The 11355-nt window shown below is 57.0% G+C and overlaps 1 protein-coding gene and 1 long non-coding RNA gene across 3 annotated transcripts; one reads left to right on the top strand and one right to left on the bottom strand.

The window, feature by feature from the left end:
* The first annotated feature begins 38 nt into the window (after positions 1 to 38).
* Positions 39 to 7743, top strand: EGLN2 (egl-9 family hypoxia inducible factor 2). The gene is made up of 5 exons (XM_019751342.2): positions 39 to 878; positions 5900 to 6019; positions 6450 to 6586; positions 6769 to 6836; positions 7100 to 7743. The coding sequence occupies exons 1-5, from the start codon at positions 39 to 41 to the stop codon at positions 7153 to 7155; spliced, it is 1221 nt and encodes a 406-aa protein (XP_019606901.2). The 3' UTR covers positions 7156 to 7743.
* Positions 7744 to 7884: 141 nt separating this feature from the next.
* Positions 7885 to 10986, bottom strand: LOC141566996 (uncharacterized). 2 transcript variants are annotated; one of them, XR_012490077.1, is made up of 4 exons: positions 10809 to 10986; positions 9641 to 9730; positions 9321 to 9480; positions 7885 to 8841 (listed from the first exon to the last, which is right to left on the bottom strand). It is a non-coding gene; the product is annotated as an uncharacterized LOC141566996 (long non-coding RNA). The 2 variants fall into 2 exon arrangements; XR_012490078.1 differs by lacking the exon at positions 9641 to 9730.
* Between the last annotated feature and the right edge of the window lie 369 nt (positions 10987 to 11355).

The raw sequence follows: 11355 nt of genomic DNA, 5'->3' as shown, positions 1-11355 counted from the left end.
CGTGCCCTCCATGCCCGGGGGATGAAGACAGTGCTGCCATGGACAGCCCGTGCCAGCCACAGCCCCTGAGTCAGGCTCTCCCTCTGTTGCCGGGTTCTGTGTCAGAGCCTTTGGAGCCTGGCCGGTCCAGGATGGGGGTAGAGAGATACCTGCCGTGTCCCCTGCTACCCTCCTACCACCGTCCAGGATGTCCAGGAGCGCCTGCTGAGGCCTCAGCGGGGAGTGGGACCCCCAGAGCCACAGCCACTTCCACCACAGCCAGCCCCCTGCCAGAGGGCTTTGGTGGGCAGGATGGTGGCGAGCTGCGGCCACTGCAGAGTGAGGGTGCTGCGGCACTGGTCACCAAGGGGTGCCAGCGACTGGCAGCCCAGGGCGCCCGGCCTGAAGCCCCTAAACGGAAATGGGCAGAGGATGGTGGGGATGCCCCTGCACCCAGCAAGCGGCCCTGGGCTAGGCAGGAGAACCAGGAGGTGGAGGGGGAGGGCGGCATGGGCTGCAGCAGTGGCCGTGGTGAGGCCAGCGCTGGGCTGAGGGAGGAGGAGCTGCCTGCTGCGCCTGAGCGCTTGGCCCTGGACTATATTGTGCCCTGCATGCGGTACTACGGCATCTGTGTCAAGGACAGCTTCCTGGGGGCGGCACTGGGTAGCCGTGTGCTGGCCGAGGTGGAGGTCCTGAAACGTGGTGGGCGCCTGCGTGATGGGCAGCTAGTGAGCCAGCGGGCTATCCCGCCACGCAGCATCCGTGGGGACCAGATTGCCTGGGTGGAAGGCCACGAGCCGGGCTGCAGAAGCATTGGGGCCCTCATGGCCCATGTGGACGCTGTGATCCGGCACTGCGCTGGAAGGCTGGGCGGCTACGTCATCAACGGGCGCACCAAGGTAAGGCTGCCCAGCTCACATTTGTGGGATGCCCTGTGCTCTCAGCACCAGTGGGTTTGGAGACAGGCCTCTCAGGTCACAGAAGGATATAGGCAGTTTCATTGGAGGGAGTGTTGGAGTTTACTTTGGGCTCTTACTCCCTGAGGGAACTCGGGGGTGAGGGTTGGGGGGCTGTGTACTTGCTTCCTGTGGGCCTTAGTTTGTGTACCTGTAAACCATGGGTTTGTCCTGTAGCCACAGTGCTTCTTGACCTTGCCAGGGATCCTCTTGAAGAACCTGAGGACAGGTGCTGACATTCATAGCCCAACACCTGTGCGTGGGTCCTAGACCAAGAATGGTCCATGTAGACAGGCACATGTTTCTGTCTCAGTCTGTCCATCTGCACCTGTCTGTCCCTGTCTTCCTTCATCCTTCCGCGTTTCCCCATCTTTTCATCCATCCCTGTCTGCTGGCTTATGTGGTTAGTGTATCCTGCCCCCATCTGCCTCTGGTCTGTCCATTCTTTCTCCTAGGCAGGAAAACCAGGAGGTGGAGGCGGGAGGGTGGCAGTTTTGAGGCCAGTGCCAGGCTGGGGGAGGAGGGGCTGCCTGCTGTGCCTGGCGCTGGGCCACGTGGTGCTCTATGCCACACTATGGTGTCTGTGTTAAGGACAGCTTCCTGGGGGTGGCACTGGGTGTCTGTGTGCTGGCCAGGGTGGAAGTCCTGCCCCCATCTTTCCTGGTCCTCCCCATCCTAGTCCCTGTCCTCCATCCTTTCTATCCTGTCTGCCCATCACTTCATCCCTGCCCGGCTCTGGTCTGTTCCCTTGACGCTCTGCCTGTGTGTCTCTTCTTGGTCCTTTTTTCTTTAGAATATTAGTTACTAATCTTTTTTTGGAAACTGGGCCTTTTTGAGAATTTGCCATTTTGTGATACTCTCAAGAAAAGTGCTGATTTGATTGGAGTTTATGGGCAGCTGTCAGGGCCTCCTGGGCCTCCAGCTCCCCATTCAAGAACCTGGGTTAGGAGTCCTGCATAGGACAGTGGTCCATAGAGCTTTTCCAGCCTGCTGACGAGATAGTTCTCTTCATGAAGGGGATTGAGGGCCTTGACCTTGAGTCCAAGGCTTGGTGTCGTTTGGACAAGGCCTTGTAGGGACTGCCCACTGCACAACACCAGTGTGCCTGGCTGATGGCACTGCCTGTGTTCTGTCCTTCAGGCAAGGGCTTGTGCTCGTGATGTCCCCTTCCTCCTTTCTCAGATCCCATCTTGGGTTCTGCCTCTGTGCAGCTTCCCTCTCAGGCTGGAGCTGGCTTGGGGACCAGGGCTCCCCTGGGGCTGAGGCCAGTGTCCTCCCCACCCCAGCTGGAACTTGTCCTACTTCCCTCTCCCTCCTGTTACTTGATAGCTGGAGAGCCAGAGGTGGCCCCTCCCTGGACTCCACTCCTGCGCAGGCAGGAGAGATTAGTGGGAGTCTCCCTGGCCACAGGGTGCTGAGCACCTTCACCCCGGGGTCCCAGAAGTTGGGGGTAGACCACAAGAGCTGAATGGCCCAGGGCAGGACACTTCCCTGAGCCTCAGTTTGCTCATCCACAGGATAGGAAAACCAGGTTAAGTCCCCAGCTAGTCTGTGCCTGTTTCAGGAGGGGAGGGTAGAGGGAGCAGATCTCTTCCCCTTTGGTGCCTTGGATGTGGTTGGGCACAGGGCCCCTGTTAGGATTTGGGGGTGTGTGTGACTTTTTTAGCCCTAGGTGACCCCTGTTGCCCTGGGAGGTAAGCCAGGGTAGACTACGAAGGGAGGGGAGGAGCCAACCCAATCACTGGAGTTCCTCTCAGACCCTCCCCTGCCCCAATGAGACAGCAACTCCAGGCTTCCCTGCCTTCAAAGGGCAACATCTGGGCTCCCTCCCCAGGCTCTGCAGTACGATAGTGTGGGGTGCTGGGGTGGGTGGCCACAGTGGTAGTGGGGGCACGGATCACTGGAACGGCTAGGTCCAGCAACAGCCTGCTCTGTCGTTTGGAGTGGAGCTCCTGTGTTCTGTCTTCCTGCTCTCTGCTTAGTGAGCCTGCGGGTAGGACAGAGCTGACCCCTATTAGTACTACTACAGGGGACTCTAGGGAGGGCCTGGTGGGCTTGGCTTGCCCCTTTAAGAGCAGCTTGGAGGTGGGGCCTGCTGTCCTTGGCTCAGTCCCCAGCTTCTGATGGGTGTGTGTGTGTTGGGGCTCTTGGCACAGTGTCACCAATAGCATTTAACTCTAATTTCCTAGCTCTGAACCCAGCTGCCCCTTCCCTGAGGGGGAAGGGTGAGGAACAAGTTTCCGTGTGTCCATGTCACTCTGCTTGTTGTCCCTTTCCCTTGTGGGGGAGGAAGTAGATGTTCCGCTGGGGCCAGAGTACGCCTCCACCCTCCATTCCCCACGGTATGTGTGTGTGGGGGGAGGGGGGCCTTAAAGGGCCTGTGTCTGTGCCCAGCCTTCATGCACAAGTACCATTCCACGCCAGACCACTGGGTGTCCACCTTGCATGGTGGGAGAGCCTCTGTGAGGTCGCACAGGCAGGATGGAACAGAGGCTGAGGCCCAGAGGAGTGTTTTCAGTCAACAGGTACCCCCCAGGGAGCCAGGCCTGGGCCTAGTACTGGATAAACAATTCCCCGTGCTGATTTCACACTGAGGGGTGGAGTGGAAAATCAGCCCAGGTACCTCCAGCTAGAGGACTCAAGGTGCCCCTTCACCGGAGACCTGAATAACAAGAGGATGGGGGGTGGGTGGGAAGAGTGTTCCAGGCAGGTGCAAAGGCCTTAGGGACGAGCACAGGCAGGTCTGAGAACAGTCAGGAGGCCTGAGAGGCTGGAGCATAGTGGTAGGGATAAGAGGTGAGGTTGTGATGGGCAGTTTATATTTTGTGTTTTTGGGGGATGCAGTGGGAACTTGAAGGGATTTGAACAATGAAGAGCTGGAGAAAAAGGTCTCTGGCTGCTGTGTTGGGATGGATTGTGGGGGAAGAGGTTGCAGCACTGGAACCCTTTCCCCACCCCCCTCCTTGTGCACAACCAGCAAAATCTCTGCTTCTGTCCTAAGTGGGGAGTCCTTGTCTGTCCCTGATCAATGACTCACAAATTCCAGGTCTCCTGGGCCACAGCTGTGTTCTTGCCAGTGAGGTGCTTATTCAGAGCGCTGACCCACCTGCAGGGAGTGAGCAGTGCAGAGGCTGCTCCTGAGCTGGGTGGTGTAGGGGCCTGCTCACTGCCTGTGCCCTGGTGCTGCAGAGAGAAGCGTGCTTTGCACTGCTGGGTGGCTGGACCGGGTGGCAACCCTCCTGGCCTCTTGTCCAGGGCAGGTGCTGTGGTGTGCAGGCACACATGTGGAATGCAGAGCGATTTACACTCATGCTGGGAGGAGGCCGAGGGATTGAGTCGATCTGGCCTAACATGGGGTGCTCGGCAAGCCTGTTTTGGCCTCAGATGCTGACCTTTTTGATCAGGAATGTTTCCCTCAGGCTGTCTTGCAGGGCTGTGGCCTCACAGGTTTAATGAGGGTTAATGGGGAGCAGCAGCTGGCCTGGATCGAGGGGTCAAGACAGATGGTCTCCAGCGGAAGAGGGCCTAAAACTTGAACCTGGGAGTTAGGGCTGTAGGAACACCTGGACCTCAGAGTACCTCATAGTACCACCTCCACCTTTGTGTCAGCTCCCTAATGAGAAACAGGCCCCGAGTGGCGAGGCCCAGGCCTCAGCATGGGCAGGCTGGCCCGGGCAGTGGGAGTCATCATGCTAGGGTCTTCATGCCAGTGCCCTCGTGTGCCCCATCCAGCCCTCCCAGTGGCTTTGGCCAGAGGGTAGGACAGGGACTTTTTTTAATGTCATTTCAGCCTGTGCTTTTTGGCTCTCCGTCATGTGGAAGGCACCATGCTGGGTATCTTCCCAGACATTTGTATCTTGTTCAGTTCCCACAACAACCTGTGAAGCAGCTTTCAGCTCCATTTCATGGAGGGAGGAACCTGAGACAGGAAGTTAAAGTCACTTTCCGACATCATAGCTAGAATGGCCGCTCTGAAACTAAAACCTGGGAGTTAGGTCTGTAGGAACACCTGAGGCCTTTCCTCATACCACATCCACCTTTGTGTCAGCTCCCTGATGAGAAACAGGCCCTGAGTGGCTAGGCCCAGGCCTCAGCATGGGCAGGGAGAGGAGGAGAGAACCTGTGGCTAGATCTGTACACAGAGAAGCCAAGACCTGGAATGAGTCCTGTTAGATCTGTGCGGGGTCAGGAACTTCCAAAGTTAGGTTCACAGAGGGGTTAACGCCACTGCTGGAAATAGAGTTGTTTATTAGTTCCGCTTTACAGATGGAGGCAGTTGAATCCCATTCAGGCGATGGGACTGTCCAAGGCTACCCAGTTATCCTTGGAGTTGGGATTAGATCTCAGGCTCTAGTCACACTTTAGCACTTTAGGTTTGGGTATGTGTAGGAGAAATAATTTACTTAGTGGTGATTCTTTGTGGTCAGGGGCAGCAGTTTTTAACATTGCTGCACATTAGTACTACCTGGGGAACCTTTAAAAATTCCAGGCTCCACCTTAGACCAAGTACATGAGAACCTCTGAGGTGGGCCTGGGTTCAGTGTCCCAGGTGGTTCCATTCTGCAGCCCATAGCGATAACCCCTGGTGTAGGGCTGTGAGGCCACATCACTGCACATCAGAAAACGTTTACACTGCTTTTATTCTGCTGAGATGTGTGAGATGGGGTCGGGTTATCTTTAATAAATGAAACTCAGTTCCTCACTGAGCCCCTGCTTTGGGTTGGCGGTGTGTGTGTGTGTGTGTGTGTGTGTGTGTGTGCGCTGTTGAGGCCCTGGAACTGAGGTTTCTGGTGGGTGGGAGCTTGGCTGAAAAAGGAGAAAGTTGGGACTGGAGCCCTTAGGACCCAGGACACTTAAGTCAAGGGAGAGACCAGGGGCAGGGAGGGGTGAGAAAGGAGGTAATGGCTACTTCCTCAAATGTCCCTGCCTAGCCCCAGTAAACCACCCTCATCTGTCTCTGACAGGCCATGGTGGCATGTTACCCAGGCAACGGGCTGGGGTATGTGAGGCATGTTGACAATCCCCACGGCGATGGGCGCTGCATCACCTGTATCTATTACCTGAATCAGAACTGGGACGTCAAGGTAGGGTGTTGGGGTGGGGATGGGGATGGGGCGGCGTGCATCTACTCCATTTTCCACTTCCAGTTCAGCTTCTAATATTCTCCTGTTCCCTTTTTCAGTCCACAGAGGGGTGGGGCAATTTGCCGCATGGCATGGCTCTTCCTGGGGAATGGCCCCTCCTTCTCTCTGTCTGACTGTAGGGTGGCAGAGCAGAGCCTCCTCCTTTGGGGAATAGTGCTGTCTGCCCAGCCGCTGTCCTAATGAACCCTCCCATTTCCTGTCTTTAGTAGCTTCCTGCCCATCTCCATGGTGATGCAGACTGGGTTGTCATTCATTTTAAGGGGCTGAGTAGTGGGAGGGAGGGATGTGTGTAGCTGCTACGCCCCCTGGTGGGCACCTTGGGGTGGGCAGTGTCAGCCTCCTGCCTCATCATTCTCTGGCTTCCCCTCAGGTGCATGGTGGCCTGCTGCAGATCTTTCCTGAGGGCCGGCCTGTGGTAGCCAACATCGAGCCACTCTTTGACCGGCTGCTCATTTTCTGGTCTGACCGGCGGAACCCTCATGAAGTGAAACCAGCCTATGCCACCAGGTATGACCCATACTTCTGGGATGTGCCCAGGTGCTCCCTGGGAGTGATGAAGTGCTGAGAGGGAACATTAGTGGGAACATAACCAGGCTCAGAGGGTGGGCTGTAATGTCATTATAGATATGGTGGCTGGAATTTTAGAAAAGCGATCTCTAATTGCCCTCTGGGGCTGCTCTGGTCCCCAGGTACGCCATCACTGTCTGGTATTTTGATGCCAAGGAGCGAGCAGCAGCCAAAGACAAGTATCAGCTAGGTACCTGCTTCCCATTTGGCATCCCCTCCCTCAGATTGTTCCTATTCCATGTACCTCACCAGGCCTCAAGCTACCTTATCCACCTCGTCAGCCTTTTACTAAATCCTGCCACCTCTGTCCACCTTCCCTAGACACCTACTCTCCTGGTGCCCCCAACATGAGCCCCATCTCGTGTGGTCGTCTTCCCCCACCTTTCCAGCTTTTTCTTGATCTCTTTGTCCCTTCCCTGATGACTCACTATCTCCTGTCTCCCCCTCACCCAGCATCAGGACAGAAAGGTGTCCAAGTACCTGTATCTCAGCCGAGTACACCCACCTAGTGGCCATCCCCAGAGCTGCATGGACAGACAGCTTGCCCTGACTTCTGGAGAGCCCCGGCCTGCGCTGCCTCGCCAGCAGCCCACCAGTCTTGGTGCCTATTCCTTCCCCGCCACAGCTGCTGCTTCCGACTTTGCCTCTGTCCTGCCTGGTGTGGAGGGCACCCTCAGTTACTGAGGACCAACCAAGGAAGAGGAAAGACCTGTGATGGGGGCTGGGGTTGTGACCTGGGCAAGGGCCAGTGTTGGGGGCTACCATTATTGGAGCTGGGGGCCTGTGTCCTGTCCTGTCTGGTTGTGACCCTCTCAGGTGTGGAGAGCTGGAAGGAGGCATTGCCACTTCCCACCAGGATGCAGGATTTGGGGTTGAGGTGAGTCATGGCCTCTTGCTGGCAAAGGTTTGCGGGGGGGAGAACCCCCAAGCCCCCCACTCCTCCAGCCTGGAATGTGAAGTGACTCCCAACCCCTTTGGCCATGGCACCTTTTGGACTAGGCTGCCACTGCTTGGGCAGGATGAAAGGTGCTGGGAGGAGCATGGGTGTGAAAGTCCTGTCAGCCAAGAAATAAATAAAAGTTTACCTCAGAGCTGCACACATCTATTCTCTCCCTCTTCTTGCCTCTATCTGCAATTCAGGGTCTTTATTGACCAAAGAGGATAAGAAGGTCTGAGTCAGTGAGCAGAGGATGGCTGAGCCTGACTTCAGCAGGCCACCAGGTGGAGCTGGAAGGCTGGAGGGACATTGCTTAGGCCAGTGCACTGCGGGGTGAGGTCTACGAGTATATTGGTGGGGCTCTCCACAGGGAGGAGGCAGAACTGCTGCAGGGTGATGCAGAAGAAGAGGAAGATCCCCAATGGGACAGGTCTGCATTCAGGAACATCCGCTTTCCCGGGGACAGAGATGCAGGGTGAGAACCCCCATGTACCCCAGGGCCTGCCCTGGCTGGCGCCCTCCCTGCCTAGCCCAGACCTGGGGCAAAGGGCATGAAGGTGTTGCTTTGGAACTTATCCAGGAAATTGGGGTTGAAGCAGCCTGGGTCCTTGAATTGGGTGGGGTCCCGGTGCGCAGATACAAGCAGAGGAATCAGGAAGGTGCCATGGGGGGACATGCAGAGGTTACCTACAAACTTGGCAAGACTGCCTTTCATCTATCTATCCAAGATCCCATTTAGAAGCTAGGGGGAAAGTGGACCTTATTTCTTGTTCTCAGGGTCTTATTTCTGTTGATCTTGGTTAAAGGTGCTCCCCGGCCCCTGCGCAGAATCCCTAAGCCCGGTGGGCACCATGGGTAGGAAGTGACTGCGCAGGCGGGTGTCCTGGGTGAGGGCATGGGGCGGCATGCTAATAAAGTGCTGAATCTTGTGCAGCATGGCATTGGTGTAGGGCAGGCCCTCCGGGTCCTCCAGGCTTGGGGTACATGCTTGACCTACGACAGTGTCTAGCTCAGCCTGCACCTTGGCTGAGGCCGGCAGAGCACGTGAGGCACTCGTGCCCCAGCCCCCAGCCATCCCCAAACCCTATCCCCCTTGTCCTGGGCTCTCCTGCTCGAAAACCTGTCACCTTTGGGTACCTGAGTAGAATGAGGAGCCAGCAGAATGAGGGTGGTGCTCCTGGTCTTGGTGCTGCCGAAAAAAGGGTTATGTGTTGTCATCGAAGTCTCTTACAGGAAGTGACTCAGGGTTGTTCTGTTCCTGTGGACAGAGGAAACAGGTGCTGCGGCATGCCAGGTGCCTCCTTGTAGGCGGCATGGATAGTTTAGGGCAGCAGGGTCTGCACATCATCCATCTGATAGAGGGAGCAGTCCATTAAATGGCGGGTTCCCCAGGCTGTCGCGTCTGCTGGTGCCGCTGCATTTGATCAGAGACGAAGACCCGAAGTTCTGTGAAGTTTTGAGATTTGGTGTTGCCGGCCTGGGAGCCAGTCCAGGAGGGAGGGGAAAATGTACTTCTGGGGGCAGAGATTCTCAGTGGGACTTTGAATAAGACCCCTAGTTTCCCTACAGAGAGGAGACTGGACCAGGACTTTGATGTTATAAGTTCTAGCTCTCTTCCATTCTAAGATTCTAAGACTTCCATTTTAAGACTGATCCACTCTAGGTAGGTATACGGATGGACTCAGGATTTGGCATAGGTTGGGCTCACGAGGGAGGGATTGGTGCCGGCCCTCTCACCTCTCCCCGTCTGGAACTCATGATGCGGAAGTTGTCACTGAAGAGGTCCAGCAGCCTCAGGAACTCCTGGTCCTTGTAGCCATAGCGGTTCCCAAAGACCACGAAACAGATAACAGATGCACAGCATTATCTAATAGCCGCCGGGGGTTGAACAGGGCCCCTGGAAGTGGGAACAGGGCGAGGTCATAACGCTGTGGGTCGGCTCCCGGCTAGCTCTTGGTCTTACTGGCTTCCTTCCACCCAAACGCCTTCCGGCAGCCCCTTCTGGTCTATTAGCCACACCCACACCAGCTCCCTCTGCTTTCCCGAACAGGCCGCACCAATGGTGGCTTGAAATTCGCCAAGCTAACAAGCCGCCGCCTCCAGGACGCGCTCCTGGATGGTCCGCGTACCCAACCCGAACGCGATACCTAGGGGTGAGGCAGAGAAGGGGGCGGGCCAGGGATTAATCACGCCCCCGGGAAACGTCCAGGTGCCGGGCCGACTTCCTCGCAGCCCTTTGCTTTGCTTCTTAGACCTCTTAGTTGCCACCTCTTCACACATTTGCCCCACCTCTGTTGGTCTCGATCTCTGACCAGCGCTTGCTCTCTTTGGCTTCGACTCTTAGGCTCTAATATGGGCCGCACGAGGAACCAGCCCTCCTGTCCCCGACTCGACCTTACACTTTAGCTCCACCCCGCCCTCTCCTCCCGGTTTGCGCTCGTTAGCTTTGACTCTTGGGCCCCGCCCCGTTTTCCCGGTCCCGCCCTTTACTGCCAAAACTGGATGTCCAGGCCCTCCTTTCCGCCTTCTGGGCCTCTTGGTTTCCGCGTGTGAAGCGTTCAAAGACTGCCATGACCTCGCAGCCGGAGAAGGTATCCCCCTGCAGCACTAACATGTCTCGCAGCGTTGCGAAGCCGCACAGCATCACTGTAGAGCGCGGGTCTCAGCGGCCAGAGCTACGTGGAGCCGGTGCTCCGCGGATCCTGGTTCGGGCTCCCGACCCCGCCCTCCTCCAAGACTCCGGAGCTCCGCCTCCAGATCACTTCAGACCCAGGATTTTCCGTTTCTGCCCCTCATTCCAGGCCCAGGAGTTCTGATCCCCAGCCTCCTCCTCCCTCAGACCCAGGAGTCCAGGCTCCCTCTTCCCTCAGGATCCAGAAAGCCAGGTCTCCAGCCCCCTGCACCTTCAGAACTAGGCTTCTGGGCCCTCAGTACTCCCCCTTCCAGCCTTGAACCAGGAGAACAGGCCCCTCTCCCCCCCCCCCCCCCCCCCCCCGCATCGGACTCCTCATCCCCGGCTCTTCCCTCAGGACCCAGGAATGGAGGTTGGGGACGGAGTAGCACGACTCCATCTTGAACCAGGAGCTCAAGCCCATTGCCCCTCTTCCCTCGATGTCTGACTCCCCACCCCCGTCTCCTCTTTCCTCACAACCAGATCTCCAGGTCCCCAGCTTTCCGACCCACCCAGTTTTCTTTGCCCGAACATAGGACTTAAGGCCCCTCTACCTTCCTCGGGAACTGGTGGAACCCTCAGCTCTGTCTTCATTCAGAGAACCAGGACTTCCAGCCCCAGCCCCACCTCCATGAATTCAGAATTCTGTACCCTCACCCACTCTCTGGACTGCCTCTATGAGTGCATGGTCCAGGAGTCTGGGCTTCAGCTGCAGCACGTTCCCCGGCAACAGGAGAGGCGTGGGCCTGAGGGTAGGGCCCTCTGCGCCTGCGTGCGCCGCGCACCCCAACCGGTCTCGCCTGCTTAGTACCAGCAGCAGAAACAGTAACAGCCTCGCTACAATTCCTGTGGTCATCATGCCCTCAATCCTGGATTCTTGCGCCCATTTCCTCTGTTAGATCCCCTTGGGGTCTTGGAACAGGAGGTGACCAGAGTGGGAGGGGCGGGCGTCTGTAACTGCTCATTCTCTAGATTCCCCAACTCAAGGTCACCCCGCCCCTTAGCCCTAGCACTGCGTGCCCGGTTAGCCTGGCCTTTGTTTGTACCATCCTCAGCCTGCTCTTTTTGGCAACTTGCATGCACCAGCATTTCCGTGTCATT

Source organism: Rhinolophus sinicus, linkage group LG11, assembly GCF_036562045.2.
Source record: "Rhinolophus sinicus isolate RSC01 linkage group LG11, ASM3656204v1, whole genome shotgun sequence".
NCBI classification, from domain to species: domain Eukaryota; kingdom Metazoa; phylum Chordata; class Mammalia; order Chiroptera; family Rhinolophidae; genus Rhinolophus; species Rhinolophus sinicus.
The sequence above is the reverse complement of the archived record's forward strand: the minus strand, read 5'-3'. Positions and strand labels throughout refer to the sequence as shown.